Source organism: Motacilla alba, chromosome 9 (assembly GCF_015832195.1).
Source record: "Motacilla alba alba isolate MOTALB_02 chromosome 9, Motacilla_alba_V1.0_pri, whole genome shotgun sequence".
Classification (NCBI taxonomy): Eukaryota; Metazoa; Chordata; class Aves; order Passeriformes; family Motacillidae; genus Motacilla; species Motacilla alba.
In genome coordinates, this window is record NC_052024.1 from 7,865,264 (window position 1) to 7,887,200 (window position 21,937).

At 44.1% G+C, this 21,937-nt stretch overlaps 1 protein-coding gene across 1 annotated transcript in view; it reads right to left on the minus strand.

Annotated features, from left to right (window-relative positions):
- Positions 1–13,425: 13,425 nt before the first annotated feature.
- Positions 13,426–21,937, minus strand: part of EPHA4 (EPH receptor A4) — a 105,654-nt gene continuing 97,142 nt past the window's right edge. The window contains exons 15-18 of the mRNA XM_038145428.1: positions 21,710–21,903; positions 19,124–19,279; positions 17,965–18,841; positions 13,426–15,741 (exon numbers count right to left, since the gene is read on the minus strand). Coding sequence (XP_038001356.1) covers positions 18,727–18,841; positions 19,124–19,279; positions 21,710–21,903 — 465 coding nt within the window. The 3' untranslated portion in view covers positions 13,426–15,741; positions 17,965–18,726. The remainder of the gene's footprint in view (positions 15,742–17,964; positions 18,842–19,123; positions 19,280–21,709; positions 21,904–21,937) is intronic.

Genomic DNA, 21,937 nt, shown 5'->3' on the forward strand with positions numbered 1-21,937 from the left:
TCCATGAAGGGTTGAAATTTGAGTGAGGATCCTAAAAAACATAGAGGCACCCAATGGAAAGGGTTCACAGATCTAAAGAGAGATGGTTCTGATGAGAGAAACCAGTCAGGTTCTTTTACTACCAATATTGTCTTGTCATGTGTAAATAGCATTTATTGATCTTGGTGCAAACCTGGTTGGAAGTCCCTTGGAGGAGCTGGAAAGAAGTTCATCGACTTGATTTCTTTGTATCCTGATTGAAAGAATACAACTCCTGCAAACTGCATATTTTTAAAAAGTTATAAAACCTGATTACAAGTGTTTGTCCCGTTCTGTTAAAATGAGCAGCAGCATAAAATGCTCAATCTAACAACCAAAAATAAAATTAAAAAAAAAAACAAAACCCACAAAACCTCTTTAGTTCCTGAAGGCCATTTTGCAAAGTAGCACACAAAAATATAAAGATTTATTTGGAGTAGAGAAAATGAACTTTTAAATTACAATTGGAACAGTGTTGTCTGGGCCAATGGCATGAGCCTGGCCACCTACCTACAGATCAAGGAAGGAAAAGGTGTTTTAAAGGCCCCCATGACAGGGAATTTCTATTACATCAAGATTAAGATCAATCTCTTTCATATTGTATCCATTAGTCTGTTCAAATTGTCCATAGCAGCAAAAAGATTAGCTTCAAGAAAGCATTACTTGTTTGAAAGTGTTAACACAATTAGTCAAACGCTTTCATTTCAAGCCCCGTAAGTGTTTATCTGAATCTAAACACATCCCTGAGACGAGGCAGCTCCAATGGCGTGCAGTGCCATGTGAAAGCCAGGTGAAGCAGGGAGGACACCAAGCTCCTTTATCTCACTATCAGTGTGTGCTTCAGCTGTATCCCGCCACAGCCTTGCCCACCTGTACCAACACTTCTGTGAGTGATTCCTAAAAGTCCTCCTGGGCTGTGGCTTCCTCTTCCTTTTAAATGCAGATGTGATCTAATGGAAGGGCTGCCCATTTCTGAACCAAACTCAGGGAACATATTACTTGCCTGTTCAGTGATTTGAATGCTTTTATTCTTTTCCTTAACAACCTTTATTTTGTTGTGTGTATTTATTTTTTTTTAATTTAAACAACATGGGCTTTTTCCACACTCTTTTGAAAGAGGAAGGGGGAAAAGAGCTAATTATATCTGAACTGAAGTGTAACCATGGCCCTATTAAATAGGTAGCAGTTATGGGCTATTGATTGTAGTTCACAGGAAAAGCTTGTCATGTAGTGTCAAGAGGTTAATGTAATTACAAGAGTGGGCAGCAGGATCAGCTGTGTCCTCCAATAGGCGAATAACTAAAAGCTGCTTTAGAGACACATAATATTGTCAAAGCATAAATAATTCATCCCAGCATTCGAGAAGAAATTACTGCTCTGTTCCAGCATATTATTCAGCCATTAAAATCCTGCCCTTGTAAAGTCTTTTGATGTAGTCATATTTTCAGTTCTAAGAGCAGTTTTGGAGCATTCAGCTTTTATTAAGCTTTATATTGTGCAGTTTTCAAAGTAGTAAAAAGGATATGAAATAGACTTACAATTTGTTTAATAACTGCATTGCGATTCAGATAAGAGGGAGAGAGCTGTGTGGATTTATGGAGTGCCTGTGCAGCACGAAGAGGAAGCTGTGGTGTGGTGTGATGGAATTTTTAACTCCCCTAAGCTGTACAGAATTAAAGGGCTTCAGCTATTTACCAACACTGATAGCTGCAGCAGTGTCCAGAGCTTGGTGACCCATTTCTCCAGAGCCAGCTCAGTAGCAGCCACGAGAAGGATCCGTGAGCCACGTTATTCTTGACTCCAGCTCTTTGCTTGTCCTTGGCAAAGTCATGGCCATTTGATGGTGAGTGGCTTCCAGTTTACATCTGCATTCTGAACTTTTTGCTGGATTGAAGCTGCCCAGGTTGAAGCTCCCACTGTCAGGGCTGTGGTGCTGATCCATGCTGAATTACTATCCTAAGTAATGGCTTCTCCACCAGGCTCCAGGCAGTGCCCCAGCACAGGGGTAGCTGGTGGAACAACAGAACACACAGAGGAAGGGCAGGGTGTCACAAGGGCCTCTGCTCTCCTCTCCTGTCCTCATACAAAAGTTCATCTGATGCCTAGACAGTTCTGGTATGCAGGCAAACCCCACAAAGTGCCCTTCACTAATAACTCCCAAATGAAATTCCTAGATGCAATTTGCAAGTAAAACACCTTTGGGGTATCAGCCCATCTATTCACAAACCCAGGCTTGCTGTGACCATGCGTGCAAAGGCGAAAAACAAAAACAAAAACAAACAAAAAAAAAAGTAGAATCTGACTATATAATTCTGATCTCTCTGATTATTTTTTATTTTCTCTTCCTATTCTTCCCCTGCCCACAAAGGTGTCTAGAGCTGGAAAGCTCCAGCTGGAGACAGGAGCCTTACCCTCGCCTCTGCTAACAGCACTCCTGCAGGTGCTGCCAAATGCTGCCCACATCAGGAACTCTACAGTGAGCTCTCAGGTAATGATGGCTGTGCACCACTGCTCACTCCTCATCAAGCACAACAGCAGCCTGTATTTGGTACACAATTACAGAAAACAATCATGGGATGAAATATTGCAGCTCTCAGACACTACAGGCATCGGCAGCAACCTGACCAAGAAAGGAATTGAAAATCTAGCTACAAAGTCACTACAGGAACAAAAGGGAAATAAAACAGAAACTAAAGGTAATGCTGAGAAGATCACAACTGTGTGGAGTAAAAGCTGAGAAACAATTTCAGGGGAATGGTTCACCAGAAAAGGGGGAAGTTCAAAGAAAACACCAAGAGGACAAAAAACAATCTCTTATCTTTTGCTGTAAGAAAGCCCTTAAAACACTACTATTCTGGCATAGCAGTTACTACTCTGGCTTCTTTTCAACACATATAAACCAAGTGAATTCCTGCCAAAAACTTGTATCGTAATTTTAAATCTACTTTTGACCAGAACATCCCCAAACAGTAGATATTTTGTCAATGCCACCTTAAGGGACCACATTTCTACGACAAAGGGGAGTTTGCTTTTTATCCAGTCATTTCTTTTCAACAACACAAAAAGAAACAAATTTCCAGGAAAAAAGACTCAGAGCAAGCAAGTCAGTCCTCCCCAGGAATATCGCCATCTGTGAGCCATGTATAAAGTGCTTTTCTGTGCCTGTTTCCCATGCAGTCGTGTGCGGATGTGTGCCGGGCTCTGAGGGGAGTTTGTCTTGGCTTTGTGTGGATCTCTATGGTGTTGACAGTGGGATTTTGATGTTCCTTGCACAGTTTCAGCCAGAGCCTGAGGAACAGAGCCAAGTTTAATCCTAGGGGAAGTTGAATTTAGTATCTTAAATTCCTCGTACATGAGTAAGATAATTAGGAATGTGTCAATATTCTGCATACGCAGGTTGCAACTCCTCGTAGTTAATGAGGAGGCTAAGCTTGAAACTGCCAAACCAAGTCTAAATAACAACCTAAAAGCAGCTTTCTGATGGTTCAATAGTCACAAGGCATGGGAAAAAAAACCCACAAAATATGCAAAATAGGAGCTTTATGCTGTTTTTCTGTCTCTTAGGGTTTGTGTGGCCTCTGGCACCTCTGACATCTCAGCAGTGATGCTTAGGGACAGCCAAAGGCCAATCCCACCTTGACTCCATTTTGTCCAGCCAAGGACTGTACTTTTTGTTATTAAATCTCATCATTCCCCATCACCTGGCCTGGTTTACACTTTACAGCAGCGTTCATATTCCTTGAATTTACCCTCTGATAAGCCAGGATAACAACTGCTTCCCATGCACACCACGTAGTGCAAATGAGATCTGTGCTGCTGTGTCTGTGAGCAGCAGCTCAGCTGTCTGCCATGGCCCTGTGCAAACACAGCATTCATTGCTGGAGGTTGGACACAGACCCAAACTCTTCTTAGGAAACCAGCCAAGAGCTGAAGTTTTCACCTGGCTTGGATTTGAACATTTTGCAGTTCAGCAGTTTTGAATAGTAGCTGTGAAAAAGCATCAACTACTAAGATGAGACAAAGGCTTGTTTGGAAGGTTTTTTGCAGTTTTTGCAGAGAGCTAGTTCCACATTTCCAGTTCCTGAAGCACTCTGACCCCCACTCCTCCCCCAGGGAAGAGCTGGCTGAGCCCAGTTCTTTTGCTGTGAAGAGATTCACTGGGTAACTGAATAAAATAACACACAGGTTACAATCTTTCTTCTTTTGAAGACAATGATAAAACTCCCAGTGGGGCTGGGATTTAACTTGAGGATTACAACTGCTGTGAATCAATCCTCTACCAACTTTAGAGGAGTTGGACCAATTAACACCAGCCAAGGGCTCAGTCCTTTCATTCTACTCATATCCATTATTGTTTTCCCCAGCCAGACTCTGTCGTTCTTTTTCATCACAATTTCCCCTCTATCTCCCACCTTTTCTCGTTTCCCAGTTGTGACATTTGACTTGCAGAGCCCTCTCAACCCTTAAAAATATTTGTTCTCTAAAAAGCAACAGAAAGAAAAATGTTTGGATTTTTGCTTTGTCAGGAATCTGCTTTACTTGTGTCCAATTAAAACAAATATAAAAAAAGAATCTCCTCATCTTCAGTGAGGAAGGAGCTGGGGCTTTTAAAATATACAAATCAAGTGAAATAACAGCACAGGCTGCCAGCCCCAGATCAGATGTGCATGGAGAGACATATGCAATGCATTACAAACATGCACTCCTCAGGCCATATCCAGAGATGTCTTGGGTCCATTGTCTGTGTTCTGAACTCCTGAACACACAACAGACTTTATGTTCTTAGATTATCTTTTCTCTTGGCACTTGGTAAACATAGTTATATGATTTTAATTCGTCAAAGAAAAGTGAATACTGTTCATTTGTGCCTCCATTTTTCATTGTGACAGCTCTAAAAATGAGCAAATTCTCCACTTTGAAAAAGTTTGTAATATGTTTTTTTTTTCCATGTTTTTGGGTTAGAAGTTTTTCTTCTGCCTTTTTTCTCCTCCTCTTTCTTGGCCTCCCTTTTGTTTCTCAGCCTGGCTGCAGCTCTGTCCCAGCTGCCTCCTCATTTCAGACCAGCTTTTCACAGCCTGGAGACCAGACTGAAGCAGAGACAACCTCCTCACTCATCAGGGCTGCTCAGATTTATACCTGCTTACAATGCTGGGACCGAACTAAAGTGCTGTAAGACAAACTGCACTAACTCTGTGCTATTTCATGCCAGGAAAACTCCAGCTGACTTCTTAAGTCTTCTTTAATGCTGCTTTGCACTCCTAAAAATCCAGGCCTTAGAATATAAATAGGGTTTTTCAGTTTTGCTTGTTTTTCTTTTAAATTACAGTTTCTCACTGAGAAAGTTTGATTGATTCAGGCAACATGAAGAAAAAAATTCTACACAAGCCAGTTGATCAGTCACACTCTGAATTTCAAATAGCAATGAATCAAAGAGGACAGTTCATGAGCTGAATGCTTGGCTGTGCTCTTCAGCAAATCCATTAAAACAATACCATTTAGTTCACAAAATGATACATAAACAGCAAGAGCACACCATCGATATCAGATATCATCTGCAAAGGAGCACACAGCTGAAAGGCAGCTGCTTTAGCTGCACTGCACTTGAACCAAAGCCCCAGGACACAGCACTGGGTCCAAAGAGGAGGGAAAAAGCTGGAAAATGAAACAAATGAAGCAAGGCAGCTCCAATCCCACCAGTCTGACATTGGCCTTGGTAAACACTGCACTGCAAGTCATTGCATCTACAGCATGAATGCAGCTCCTGCAGTTACCTATGGGAGAGGTGCGGGGGATTTTCTGCACAGATTCAGACTTTACAATGAGCACAATTTGTTCACAACCAAGACCTTCAGTTGCTCAATTTAAGATTCCATATGCTGTTCTGCTGGTAATGAGATATTAAAGATTATGAGATAAACCAACATGGCATTGTGATTCGAAAAGGCAAGCTTATAAGCCCATGGAAATCCCTTTTTTAATACAAGCAGAGAGGGCTTAGCATTAGTACAAGTTTGTTCAACAATCAATAAAATTAGACCCAATAAGGAAAAAGATGAATGAACAAAAAGATTTCCATTCCAGCAAGAAAATAAGAGTTAGAATTACAAAAATCATCTGGCGGCTTTTCTTGTGCTGGGGAGCTGTTTGGTTATGTGAGCACTTGGAAGTGCCTGGGCAGCCCTCCGTGTGTTGACAATACCACATAATGCTCCTGAGCCACACATGGGGGGCACATTCCTCCTCAGGACATGAACCACACACAGCAGAACGTGCCAGGGTTTGACAAATGCTTTGTTAGAGAGCAAAGGGAGGAAGCATTCCGGTGCCCAGCAGCACGTTGTCCTTATTTCCTCAGCAATTTAAGGAGAGCTGCTTTCCTTTTTTCCCTGAAAGGTGTCTGTATCTGCAGTAGGTGCTGCAGTGATGCCCTCTGCACATGCCATTGTGACAAGCACAAACCTCTCCAGTCCTGAGACTGCTGTGGTGGGGCCAGCCAGGAACTCACAGTGAAAAGGGAAACTCCTCACCAGCAGAGATTCAGGAGTGAGGGATGAAGGAGGTTTAATGATGGAAAAGAAAAACAAAGAAAGAAACAGACATAAATGGGAGCTGAAGAACAGGAGGTATGATTAATTTGGGATGAAGGAAGTAAGGAAGCAATCAGCAAACCAATGAACCGGGACTTGATCAGACAAAGCTTGCCTTGAGCTTGTCTGCATGGAGGGGCTGGAGACCCAAGCACTGGAGCAGAAACTCAGCATTGGCACTGCTGGTAACAGTGTGGGGAGTAATTAACAGTTAATGCAATGAAAACATGCAGGTTTCTGGAGAGAGGAGAATGTCAGGTAAAACCTGCCAAGTGCATCTCCTGACTCTGCTGCCAGCCCAGCCCAGGCCCTGGCTTTGTCTGTTGCTCTATCTGGTGTCTTTGATCAAGGCAACACAAACCAGAGCTCAGGCCCAGAACTGGCTGCGTGTGCTTTCAGAACATAAACAGATCCTGCTCGGCTTTTCTTCCTCCACTGTGAGAAACAAAAGCTTATTTCAGCTGGCGCAGGGTTTGACAACAATTAACTTTGCAAGGAGGGAATGGAGACCGTGTAATTTTTCAACAAACTGCAAAACTCTAAGCCAAGAAAAAATTTGCCCCCACTTTCATTTAAAACACACTCACAAACTCTGCATAATTTCACAGGTGTTTCTGATTGAAGCCACACTTGTTTGTTGCTTGCTGCTTTCCTCAAGCAAATGCCAAACTAAAGGTTTGCTGTGATACAAAACATACCTACCACAAAAGCACCAGGAACTGCTGCTCCCCAACATCTGAGCCCAGGAACATCATCCCTTGGGATGTCCCAGGACACACAGGGCTCAGGTGCATCCCTGGCTGAGCCTGGGAGCACAGGGAGGCCAGCAGGGACTTGAGTCAGTTCAGCTATTTAATTCACATGGAAACCACATTTGCATGCCCTGATACCATAACAACTCCCAGACCTGCCACCCGGCCCAAAGAGGGGAAAATAACCTTTTATCCTCAGTCAACTGCTCCTTGTGAGTTCTTTCTCCCCTTCCAAGCAGCTGCTGGCTGGGGAACCAAGAGCAGGGGAGCAGTGTAATTGTGGCTTGCAATTAAAAGATACCCAGCAGCTGTGATACACCTTGGATGATTTCCACAGCTGGCAAAGGCTAGATAGATTGACCACTGCAGATTTTATACACCTTGAAAAGGGCATGTTGAAGAAAACCTGTTGTATTATCCACAGATGGAAGCAAAAATGATGCAGCTGAAAGTCAGGGTAGCAAAAAGATGCAATGTCAGGAGTGTATTTGTCTTTTTCCTTAGCCAAACTACCCCTATCACAAGTAAAAAGTGGCCCCAGAGAAAGAATTTTGCCAGCTGAATTTCTTTCATTTTAATACATCAACAGTCCCACCCCAACTCTCAAGCCAAGCTCAGGAACATATTGATGTGACTTGATTGTTTTATGACAACAAGATATTATTTTTATTAAAATAAAAAATAAAAATTGAAAATATTATTAAAAATTTCATTATTAAAATTTTTATTATAATAATGTTTATTAAAATAAAAAATTTCTTCCTGCTATGAGTAAAATGAGGCTGACCCAGGAATAAGTCTGTGCTTTCCAGGGAAGGTGATTGCTCCCAGGGACCCATTGTTAGACTCTAGGCTAGAATTCCCAGGTTCAGAAGCATTTTTTAAAAAGATCTCAATCAACCCACAAGAGCCTTGGTCCCAACCCAACAGCAGACAGGTCTGAGAGCTGAGGGTGATGACTGAGCCCTGTTCAATGAGGGCTGGTACCTTTATTTGGGTCTGAGTCACCTTCTGACAGGCTGCTCTGTATCATACCAAAGGCATCACTGTGTGTTAGGCACATTCATTGCCAGCTGGAGTTGTCTTACCGTGTTGAAAATAAAAGAATAATGACATTCATGATTTGCCCTAAACACATTGCAGGGAAAGTCATACTTCAGGACTTGACAGGCTCCTTTTCAGCTGTGTGAGTAAAAGTAGCTGACAGTAAGGTAAAACACCAGGAAAAATCTGACGCTGATGTTACAAAGCCTGCCTGAATTGTGTCCTAAGGGCAGCCCTGGGACAGATAAGCCCATGCACAGTGAGTTCAGGCCACAGCCTCCAGAGCTTTGTGCCCACCTGGCATATCAGTGCAGAGTCCAGCGTGTCCTCAGCAGGGCAGTTCTGCCACAGGGACACAGAGGAGCTGAGGAACAGTGCTCAGAGCTGCACCTCCACAGCCAGCACAAAGCTCTTCTCGTGCACATGTGTGTGTAAAAGGCAATTTCACTTACACACAGACAGATGCAGGTAGATTTTGTGCTATGTTGGGGTGAAAGGAGCCTCTGCTTGAAAACTCCATTGCTAGATGCTACAAGGCATCTACTAGGAGCTTTTAATTGAGAAAAACTCCTCAAACCTTTTTCAAAGGATCCATAAACCTATGTCTTCCACCATTTAACTTGTTACTAAGCAAGAGGAAAAACCCACCCATTATTCCAGCAGAGCTCTTGCACACCCATCTGCATATTTGGCTTATAACACACAGTACTGTTGAAGACAAACACAGGTTTAACACATCACCTACAAGTTATTCCAAGAACTGAAACACTTGTGTGGATTTCCTTGGGTTTCAGAATAGCTCCTTCATAGAACTACCACAGTCAATCAATTAAGAAAGCTAAAAGTAATCAGTCACCCACCGTTGATTGGATTTAGTACTTGGTGAATGCTTTTTTGTTCTTGGATCAACTACCCCCACTTTCAAAGCTGATTAAAAGTTGTTCATGATCTCTTCCACCTGTTCAGGGTGATAAACTGGCTCCAAAACTAATAATTTCCAAAACTCTGCCTAAGTCAAAAGTGGCTCCTAGCAGGGTGCAGCCTGGTCTGAAGACAAAAACAGGTGAAATGTGAAGCAGCAGTGGAAGAAAAGCTTACAGACATCACTTTTTGAACCCACACTAAAGGGAGCAGTGTCTCTGGGCACAGGAAAGGTGGAGTTGCTGCCTGCAAATGCTCAGCAGCTGCCACTGCTTGGGCTCTCCTGCCTGCCTTCCCCAGAACCACCCTGCAGGTACACGGTGTGGGACAGTGTCAGTGTGGGTGAATCTCCAGCACTTGAACCAGCCCTGCCCTGCTGGCGCTGCTGAGAACACAACAGGCAGCTCATTCAGGGCTGCCAGTCCTGGCTCTGCCATTCCCAGGGCACATGGATGCCCTGCCTCTTGAGCAGCCACAGTGGAACACTGGGAGAGCCTGCAAAAATGACAAAAATGGTCTCTGAGGATGTCGTGCTGCAATCTGAACCACTTGGGCAAATAAAACCCCTCTGCCACCAAACCTGGAAACAGAAGCTGACAAAGCCAGGAGTTGCAGGACTCCACGGAAACCCTCCTGCCTGTTGTTGGATACCATTATTTTGTATTGTTCAACAAGTACTTCAAATATTTGTATGAGTAATGGCCACATAAAAAAATCAACAGACAAAAAGACCTGCCTAAATGTGCTATCACTGCTTGAGTCACTGCCAAACCACACTTGAAAATATATTTTCTGGTGAAATATACAAACAGAATTACCCAAGCTTCATGTAGCATGTAGATAAGGACTAGATCTTTAAGATGATGCAAGTCAGGGCACTCCCAGTGAAATCAGTTCATACCACCTGCAGGCTCAGATCAACTCATTTATCCCTATTTCCTTAATTGCCAGTGTCACCTTTCCTAGGCCATTCATTTATGCTGCCTCAATCAACCCAGCAGCCTCTTTCATTGTGGAAGAATATCAACATTCAATTGGAACCCTTTTTTAATGAAGCATTTTTTTTTCAAACAGAGTTTTAATAATTTTCCAAAAAAAGGTAGAAGTAAATGATATTTTATACTTGTCACCCATTGTGAATCTGCTGGCTGGGTAAGGTCTCAGACACAGCCTAGTGTGCTCAGCAGATGAACCAGGCACTCCCTGCTGTGCTCAATTCTTACACGTTGAGTTTGCAGGTGACTCCACTGGCACATGGCATTGAGAGGGCACAGCCTCCACAGCATTCTGAAAACTTGAGGCCACAATCCTGAAAGGGCTTTTGGATTTAAACCTGCTGAAAACTGGCACCTCCAATGCCCACTCTCCTCCTGCTCTCTGCATTTCCAGAGCATGAAAGATTAGTCCAGCCTCAGCAACTCTGATGATGCTCCTGAGTGCATGGTCTCATCCCAGCCCCCCAGTGAGCTCAGAGCCATCTCCTGGGGTCCCTGTGGCACCGGGGACCTGCTCAGGCCCCATCAGACTTCAGTGCCTGGGGGAGGAGGCAGGACACTGTTTCACCATCCCAGTGACATTGTCACGGTGAGGAAGGGCTGACACAGAGCAGGGAGGCAGGAAGGAAGAGGCAGCTCTCTCCAAGGCTGGCTCAGGGCACGGATTGCAGCAGGTTCCAGGGCATGAGAGGCACCAGGGCAGCACAGCAGGTCCCCAAACAGCTCTCCAGCCCCTCTAAATGCACTGGCTTCTTGCTGCGATGGTTGGCTTCTGAAAAGTCCCTCCCCAAGGTGATTAGAGTGGAGTTTAGGTAATTTCATCAGCAGGATGCTTCGTGCAAGGCTGAAAACTGAAGTGAGAGATCATTACCTGAGCTGCTGCACCCCTTTGCCAAGCAGCATCATTAAAAATTGGCAGTAGGCACCCACGGCACCTATAAATGCTTATTGACCCTGGGGGAGGCTGGTTACTTCGTCAGAAACGGGAGGGGAGCTGGGTTCCTCATGGTGGCTTTGTTCTGCTGACCAGAGGGGCTTTTTAATTTTAAAAATGGTCTTGAAAAAATGAATCTCTCAAAATGCCTCAGCCCATTTAATTAATTATAAGATTTTATAGAAGATAGTAATGAGTAAGTTCAAGAGAACTATAAAAACAAGGATTTATATCATCTTTTCTTGGTCTGGTTCAAGGCTAGTAATCCACAGCAGATTACTGGGATACAATTGACCCAAACATATATAAATACATGTATATGTATGAAAGTAAGTTAACGTAACATATTCCTGTGGCTACTCTCTCCATCCACCCATGGAGAATACATTTTACTAAACTGATTGGAATGAAAAGCTTTAGGTTTTAGTTTTACTTTCTAAAGTCTACATATTCATATAACTTTCTCAGAGGCTCCTATAAACAAAGAATTATGTTCAGGGCCACAGCCAGAAATAAGTTATGTCAGGGGTCTGTAACCCATTCAATAGAGGATCAGTCAATGGCCCAAGGGTACTTCCCTGCAAGGGAAAGGGTAAAATAACTGAGGTCAAGGCCTCAAAACCAGCTCCAGTTTTAATCATGTTGCTGATTTAGAGCATAACAAGCCTTTTTTTTTTTTGCTTTGCAATTGTCAAAAAACATTTTGTTTTTCCTGACATGTCTACAGGGGCCCCCACATCTGTTTTTTGCACTACTCCATGCTCAGCTCAAGGACAGGGATATTCGCCATGAATGAAATGCAAATATATAGGCTTTATGTGGAAATAGACTCACTTGCCTCATGATGCTGTATAAATATGAGGAAAAAATGAGTGGCAGGGAGAGAAAAAATGTCTTTTTGGCAAGGAAATCTTTCAGTAAAATCCATATACTTGGAAGTAAATTAAAGCATTGGGGTAAAAAGTTTCTAGAGGATGATTTCTTGGATTTGGGAGCTAAAAGGGGAAAAGAGCAGAGAATCAGCAGAAGGAGGGGAAGGACCCAAGTGTTCAGCCCTCAATGGACATTTTGAAACAATTGTTTCTTAAAAAAGATGTAAAGGTTCTTCCATTTCACAACGAAACTAAACAATTTGTACAATATCTTTGTGTGTGTGAAATGGAATCTGTTTCTCCAGCCATGACACACTTCCCTTAGTACCCAGCTGCTGAATCCAGGCACCTCAGAGACACCCAGCTGGCTGCCTTCCTCACCCAGCTACTGAGGGTGAACTTGCCTTTAAATCACAACCACCCAGTGCTAGCAGCAGGGCTTTTGGGCACCAGCACTGCACAATACTGTTCTGCTGATGTCACTGGTTCATTTGGTTCAGAATCTTCTTCAAATAGCTCAAAATCTTAAGGAAAATTCTACAAGAGCCACTGTTGTTTCTTTGCCTCCCATGAATGGTGTACATGTGTAATTTGGGTAGTTAAAGGCCTGTGCATCCCAAACTGAGCAGCAGCCCTGCTGTGGAGGTGGTGGCTGAGGCCACTGTACCCACAGCCCACGTGCCATCACGCAGCAGCATCCTTCACACAACATCCATGCTCTCAGTTCCTGGCTTGGAGCCTCCTCAGGGAAACTGCCCCTCTCCATTTTCTGCTGCTGCTGACACCCTTCCATGAGTGTCCAACACGAGCCCACTGCGCAGGCAAAGGCAGCCCCTGAGCACAGCAATGTGGCAGAAGCTCAGCAGCAGGGCCGTGGCTGCACAGGAGAGGTGACAGCCTGGCCCAAAGGACTCAGGGATAACTGCAGGGGCTCTGCCAAGGACATCTGACCTAAGGCAAGGTCCAGCTGGGCAGCAGGGGAGGCACACCATCCCTAGCCAGTCCCAGTCATGGATAGGAAAAATTATGGCCCTGTAGGTTTTTCTCAGGCACAGTGGCCATGGATAGCAGCTGGTCCCCAAGGAAGGATCACTGATATCTTTACCAAGCAGCCTGGCTGCAGTGCCCGTCCCACATCACAAACACCACAGCTCAGGACAGCAGCAAGGAAATCTGAAATCTCCTGAACAGAATAAATCCCTCTGGGGCAAACACCAGGATTGCTACTCTGAATTCTCCATCTGTATCTGTTGTGCATAAACTCTAAATTCAAAGCAACATGCAATAATTAGAAATGCTCCATTTCAGGTTTGTACAGCAACTACTTTATTATTTTCAAATGCAAATGTTTGCATTGTTTGCTATTTTACAATTTTACAAACTAGGTATAAAAGACCATAAATAAATGACATAAGTTATGTGTACCTAAAATTCACAGAGGGAGAAAAAAATTACAAATTAAAACAAAATAGAAAAATCTATATATCTAACCCAGAGATCGTTCAAATGCACGAACCAAGAAATGCTGTTAGATTTTTTCAGTATGAACTAAATTATAATATGCCTCATACATTCTAATTTACACAGTCCTTGCATATTCCAACATACTTGCAGTGATACAAAAAAATAAATGCACTCTCTTTTTATTTGTCTGATTAGTATTTCAGATTTTTCTTTTCTGGTTATGAAAATGTCACATAAAAGAAAAATACTGCTTTTTAAGTCCTGTTTACTGGTTACTTACCAGCTTTTTTTTCTTTTTTTGTATTTTATACATATATATTTTTAATACATAAGATCCATCACAAAATTAGCACAGCAAGAAACCCGGACAAACATCAACCATTGGTGTGTGAGCAGGACAATTGAGCACACTCGTCGTGGGGGACAAGCCAAGGGGTGGCCCGTCCCCGAGGGCAGCAGTGTCTGGAGCAGCCTGTGGTGGCCCAGCCCGTGGCCACCTCTGGCAGGCACAGCTGGCACGTCCTGGTGCCCTGCCATGCCCAGCTGCCCTCGCTTCCCTGCCAGCCCTGCTGCTCCTCCTCCTTCAGAGCAGGTGGAAGTACCACAGAGGGTCAGCGAGGAGGGGAAAGAGGGAACGGGAGCAGCCTCGGGACCCCAGGTCACAGCTCTGGGCGGGGCTGTGTGTCCACACTGCCCCACATGTGCCTGAGAGCCCCTGGCCCACCTGCCTGTCCCCTGCCCGGTGCTCGTGGCCCTGTGTCCCCCGGGTGCAGGCACTCAGCTCCACTGCAGCTGCCCCACGCCACACCAGGGTGAATTCTCCAAGCGCAGCAAGCTCTCCTAGGTACTGTCAGCAAGCTGCAGCACTGCTCCCTGGGCCACGGAGTGTCTTCTGCTCTTCAACTGCCCTTCAGCTGCACAAGGAACGGGACACACTGCACAACTCTTGCTAACTGTTAACTTTACAGGTCTTGTTGCATTTTTGTTCCTTATCTGTGCTGGGAACCAGGGAAGTGTTCTGATTATTACGTTGCACACAGAGCAAGGTGCTTCTGTGAATGGAAGAACTGCATATATTTGTTAGCATTCAACAAGTCTTTAAAATCCTATTTTTGCAGATAAAAAAGGCTATGTAAGAATTCAGTTCAGGATTACCAGTGGATGGAGATGCAGGTGCTGCCTCCACCACCTTGCCACTGAGAAACTGGTCGTTCTTGGTCATGAGCAGGGCACTAGTACGAATAAACAACACTTAACAAGAACCTTTAGCACCCTTTAGATCCTGCATCCATTACTCCAAAACTAACTTGAAATTGCCCCTGTTTCAGGCTGCTGAACTACTCAACAACGTTAGTGTGGCAGCTAAAAAATACACTTACAGATACGGAAATTTCATCACTTTCTTAATGTGTGTGTTCTTGCTATCATTTCTGACATGAGCTATCAGCTTGGTCTCACAGGACAGAGGTGTTTGGGGCACATTCACAGGCAGTTCTACACACGAGGTGACTTGCACGCCGACACACGCACACAAGCACACGTACGCACCTTTCGGAGGAGATAATAATCCATTATCCATTCAAGGAAAAAAAAATATATTTATATCACTGCAATGGCACCTTTAGTGTAAAATGTCACTTCAGCAATGTACACAGGCAGCTCACAGGAACTGGGTTCTTTGCTGTGGCACCTGGCCTGGTGTCCATGGTGAGATGTGTAGTGCTCTGTCACCTTCATTTGTCCGGGATGCAACGGTGACAGCCAGGGGGATGAGGAGAGACAACAACAAAATATATAAATAAAACCAAAGGTAAGCAGAGAAAGCAGAAGAGGAGGAAAAACAAAATCCAGAAGTCTGCAGGGCTTTGACACAGTACATTCCTCAAGTGACAACTGGGTGCTGAGTCTTAACGAGTTAGTTATCGCTCAGTGGAGAAAAACAACGGAGTGGGTGGCCCAGGAAAAAAAAAAAAGAGAAAGTAAAAGTCACACTCTCTTCAGGGACTGATGACTGTTCAGCATGTGTTTTCCAGAATCAGTGCTACGGAAGACGCAACTGTGGGTCCAGAAGGCTTCATGTCTGGTCTGTGTTCCTCCATGGTCAATGTGATCAACAGGACGGGCTACGAGGCTGTGGAAGCAAAATCCATTTCCCTGCACGAAAAGAGAACCCAAATTAAATGTATTAAACCACACGCTCCAAGATAGACACCCAGACCTGCCCAAATGGCAATGCTCAAAGGCTGGGAACCCTTTGTCTTCCCTGTCCTTCTTCCTTCCCTCACACTATTCCAAAGTCTTGCTTCCATGGCATCCCTTACATACAGATAGGTAATCAACCAATCTATCTTTCTATCTATACTTACATGGGCCACTATTTTTTTTTCCCTCCATCTGCTCTGTTCAAGCTAAAATCACATTCCAGTGGATGCCCCTCCTTGGCCATATTTTATCTCACAGGAAACACAACCACCAGTGGCAGTGCTGAAAACCCAGCATCTGAGCTGCCTTCACAGTTTTCATTCTATAGGGACACAGTTTTCCATTTTGTGTGGAAAATATTGCACTGTTTTGAATTACCACTACTAGACTCCAAGATAGCAATTTAACAAACTGGCCAGAAAATTGGGTGTATTTTGGTTTTAGATAAAGATGATCTCAACAGAACGCAACAGATTTACAGCAAGGAAACTTCAAGAATCTCTGCACTCGAGAGGGAGAAGAATTTTTCCTGCTGAAAGTACAAATGTCAGGTCTTTAAGATGAGTAACTTCTTCTTATGTTGCCTGGCAAAGTGACATTAAAACATGCTGGTTTAAATATATTTTTTAAAGAAAACTTAAATTTCTTGAAATGGAAAAGCTTTTATAAGTAATACTGCAGAACAGTTTACACTGAGCTGTCATGACTTGACAGGATCCAAATTTAGCATCTCATATTCAGAACAAGTTGTTCTCTGAGAGAGTTGGGAGTGAGGGAGAGTTAGTGATTAAAATCAGCAAGTTATTGTTAAAAGTGACAAAAAAAGTGATGTGAGTGACAATACAGTATGTGTGATTTGTCCAACTGAGTGAACTGTTTTGGACTTAGGATAAACTCAATTATTAAGAAAGTTTGACCTATAAAGCCACTAAATCATTTCTGAATTTGCTGTCAGGTGTGGAACAGGACCAAAATATTATAGACTAAAGAACCAGTCTTAGTGCCATTAAACGATAAATCTCACCTTTCTGACATTGTGCCTGGCACAGCTGAAATGCAATGTCAGTTCTAAAGGACATGTCATGAAAATCCTGCTCCTGCTCAGCACAGAATAAGTGGCCCGTCTTTTTTCTAAGGTCATCTCATCACTTTGGTCCTCAGAAGGACTTTAAAAGAATCTAACTTACATACTCTGTTCAAAAAGAGTAATAAAAGCTTCATGACAAATAAATTCAAGCTTCAGTGTGTTCAGAGCTTTGCTGGATAAAGCTTTATCCTGTGTGACCTGCTGAGGACAACCACATTGCCACGGCAGTCTCCTCCACCTAGCAAGCCAGGGCATGCTTTCAGTCACTCAACTCCCACTATTCCCTGGAGCAGGCAGAGGGCAGCTTTTCCATGCTCCCTCTTGTTGGCCATACCTGCAGAGGGTGTCAGGCCCCAGCTGTGCAGTCTGCAGCTGGCACTCACACACCCACAGCTGCCCTGAAAATCCCAGATACCCACCCTACAGGGCTGGCTTTCAAAGAGGATTTTGCTTCCCACAACTGATCCAACAGGATCACGGCGCACGAGCTGTTACCCTGCCTGACACCCAAACTGCACAAAACCTGCCAGGCTGCATGCTCTATCCCATTTTTTTCTGCTCCCTTTCCCATAAAACCACTGACGCCACAACTGAAACACATCTTCCTAAAACCCAAATACTGCTTTTACTGCTGTTCATGAGAATGCAGGAAAAGTCTTTGGTTCTTGTCAGTGCATTTATGAGTATTTGTACTCTACACTGCGGCATCCATTCATGTTGAGTTTTTCCAACCACAGCATAAGGGCATCCCGACTGCTCTCAGTGTGAATTGAGGTCAAGCTTTCAGCACTGAGCTGAGCCCCAAGACACTCCTACACCTTGTCTGCACACCCTACCAGGCAACAGCTTGAGAGCAATTTGCGATAGTGCAATTTTCACTGCCATCAAATAGAGCAAACAATGGGAAAGGCTCAGCAATTAGTCTGGGAAACCAGCACAGATTCTAGCACAGATTCTTACAAACCAGTTAGAAACCCCAAATAACACGTACCACATCAGTTTTTATTTTCCCCCAACAGTGATGAAAACCTAGCACAGCTTACAAAATAAAGCACCATGAATATGTTGGACACAGTACTTCCACTGACCTTCCATGAGGCAAAGGGAGTAAGTTTCTTGAAAGAGAAAAGAAGTCTGAAAGCTCCACAGCCACGATTGTCACAGCTGACTACTGGCAAGATGGTCACAAAAGTCTTTCAATGGCAGGCTTCAGCATGGCACAACAGCCAAGAACCTCCCCAGAAGTCCAGTTTGGCCCAGTAATCCACAAGGCGGGTCACTTCACGTCTCAAGCCCATAAATGGGTAGATCACTAATTGGCAGGCACTGATTAGCCACATGATATTCTCACTGAGGTTTCTGCACGGTGTTAGTGATGCATCAAGTCTGCAAAGAATATCCTAGGGCAGATTCTTCATTCCAGTGAAAGATACACAACGGTGGTTTCACCCACAAATAAAACACTATGGTTGTAATCCTACAGGTCACAGGGAGAAGGAAAGTAATGCTGTTGTTTTTTAAGCACAGTACCTGGCAGCAAACACAGCATCAAAAGTTGAATGTGACTTTATATTTATATAGATACATGTATTTTACATATCATTGATCAACAGAGAAGTATGTTCCAAGAAACCATTTGTTCCAGGTCTGGTTTCAAACGACGGCTTGTCATTTCTGGAGGCCTCCCTCCCAACACACACGCTCGGCTTCCGCAATCTGTACATCAAGCAATGCTGCAGATCTTGATTTCGACGGGCGAGGAGACGAAGTAAAAAAAGTGCAGTTCTTCAATTAAAGTGCATGGATGAGGTAAACTAATTTCAAGAGTTTTGAGTTTATTCAGTGCTGGCTCAGACGGGAACCATCCTGCCGTGCATCTGTTGCATTTGGGTGCGCATCGCTTGGACGCTGCTCAGGATCTTGTTCTGGTGCGCCAGGGCCGTGATCCCGATCCTGGCCAGGTCCCTGTGGAAGGCAAGAAAACAACGAGGGGCTGAGAATGGTGGATCAGATACTGGTGCAAAGAAAAATATTAAGAGTCAACCGCAAGCAGCATTAGCAAAAGCAGATGTACAGAAATGTTTAATTAAATAAGTGGAGGCATTGTGGAGGCATTTTAAAGTTATCCTCCATCCAAATGAAAGGCATTCCATTCCTTTAATGAGTGTAATGATATGCAGCACAAAGCAAGAGAGGCTGATTAAATCCAGATTTACCAGTTTTTTTGTTATATCGCTGAGTACTTACTCCTGGTTCATATGCACCACAGCCTCTAGGGTGGTATAGCCAGCAGCTGTGAAGTTATCCTTGTATCGCTCCATTTTCATGGCTTGGAGCCAGTCACTGACAGAAACAACCGCCGAGAACTCAGGGGAGCTGGGATCCAGCAGGGCTGTGCTGGGTCTGGATGCCAAACAGTGAAAGGACAGAGAAATGGTGTCAGCTGGATCACGAACCACAAACCCAAGTTTGGTCTCTGCAACAATTAACCTCAATGAAGAGGGCAAGAGGCAAGAGGCTGTGCCCAAAGAAACTGGTGGCTCTGCACATCAGCTAAGATCAAAACTGAACAAGATGCAAAGGAATGGGCCAATTTTTGCTAAGAATGAGTTTCACCTGAGGTTTCTATTTTTGGTTTGAGATCTAATTTGAACCACAACACAGCTAATGATTTCCATCTCAGATATAACCAAGTTCACAGAAAAGGCTTTTACTCCCCAAAACAAAGAAGATGGCAGTGCTGGAAGGCATTTGGCCTGCTGGGTCTGTATCTCATGGGCAGCAATGGCAGACGTTGCCAACCCTGCATGTGTCAGACTCCAGCTCAGCGGCTATAGAAACACTGCTGAAGTATGTGCAAAGAACTGGGAGCTCACACCCTGCCAGACTGGTTTGGAGGGTAAAGCTCTGGGCAGGTTCAGATAACTCCTGTTTCTAGCCAGGTCTGCTCAGTGCATTGAATCAAACTCAGGACAGCAGGGAGTTAATCCCCTCTTTAATCAATCCATTCCTGACCGAGTGTGTGCCAGGAGTGGTGGGAATCACACCAGCTTTGATCTTCGTTTGCACTGTGGAATGTGCTTCTCATTTTGCCTTGCACAGTTTTGCCAATAATTATTTTTACAACATTTTCTTCTCTTATACATAAAATAGTAAATGCAATATTAATATCATACGTCACAGTTTCATTAACACACTATAAATTACTGTTATCTATCTAATCAAAACAATTATCATTTGGCAATTTATTTGAAAATGCACATCATCAAAGACTAGGTGTGCAACAGGATGGTTTGGTCTTGCCTGAGGCATTGAGTACAGGCTGGCAATACTTGGTTCAACTCTTTTACTGCATTATCTAACACAAGACCAATGATGATAACCTATTTATATATAATTATGCTTTATGTATAAAGTCATATATTAATAATGTTATGTGCATATTTGAAATTCCTGTTCTAAAGATAAAAAAAAATTTACAAACAGCCATGAATGTGAAATGACCTTCAATAGGTTGTTAACTTACACACACAGAGAATGACCTTGAACAGGTTATTAACTATTGGAAAACCTATCTATTTTCAAAGAGCACCTGTAAATTGAAAAGAAAGCAAAATGGAGGAGTTCATACTGTGATTCTTCAACCAAATTATCACAGCAGATCATACTGTGATTCTCACCACGTAAATTATTTAAGCCTCGAGGGAGGATACATTTTTGCCAGGCTCCCAGTGCAATTAGGGCAATCAGGAAGAGGTGGTGATAGTGGCCTCACAGGGTTAATGATCCCTCTTCTGGTGGCATACATTGTAAGCAAGATTCACAAAGGGACATACAAGCTTTAAAAAGGATGTTGTTCTGTTGGAGGCTGAGACAGACTCTCTCTTACTCCCCCCCTGATTCAAGAAACTTAATTTTGCCTTGTCTAATGCATTTTTTGACCTTTTCTCCTACTAAAAAAACATTTTCCTATTACCTTCCTTGTTTCTTTTAAACTTTTCCCATATTTGCTGTAAGCAAATCTACCTGACAAAGCAGAGACATTTGGAAAAAATGGACCAAAGCTGGGAGAGATCAGTAAAGCTCCTACTGCCTCAGCAGTGTTTCACCAGCTTACACAAACTGCTGATCCGTCCCAGCAAAGCTATTTTGGTTTTACCCTACAACTCTGGGAGTTTTCCTTCCTGCTGCACTTCTCTTGCACGTACTAGGTACACCGTGCTTAGCAAACAAAACAAATGTAAGGCGGGATCGGTGGAGACATGAAACTGGCTTTCCACAAAATTAAATTCAAATTCACATAAAAATTAATCCACACCTTCCCAATGCCCGCGAGGCGTTGGCTGTAATGCTGTAACGCTCATTTGCAAATCCTACACAAATCTTAGGGTTTATAAAACTTGATGATGTGCTTTTCCTGCAGAAAACCACATCACTCCTGTTAGCTGCACTGATTGAGGTGACCCTACCCACTCGAGCCCTTTCACCGGGGGGAGAAGGGGAAAGAAGCAGCAAACTTTGCTTTCCAACAGAGCTTGCCTGCGTCAGGACGTGCTTAAGGCTGTGCTGGAAACTCGCTCAGCGTTGGTGTGATCCAGCAGCAGCTCTGCTCACTCCCCTTTCCTGCTGGCAGGGCTGGAGTGCCTGGGTGCCCCGGGGGCCACACGGAGCCAGCAGAGCCCTGCGCTCACCCACGCAGAGCAGTGGCTGCTGTGCAGGCTGGCCCTGGGAGCTGTGTGCCACCTGCACTCCGTGCCACCTGCACTCCGTGCCACCTACACTCTGCCTGTCTCCTCCCCTGCGCTCCCTGGTCCGTCACAGAGAAGGGCTGACCTGGAGCTCTCACTGCCTGTCCTCTTCAGGCTGTTGGGGTTGCGGATGAGCTTGTCCAGCATGTTGACGATCTGCCCAAACTTGGGCCGGTCGCTGCGCTCCTTCTGCCAGCAGTCCAGCATCAGCTGGTGCAGGGCGATGGGGCAGTCCATGGGCGGGGGCAGCCGGTACCCTTCCTCGATGGCTTTGATCACCTGCAAACGGCACAATTGGAGAACATCACACCGT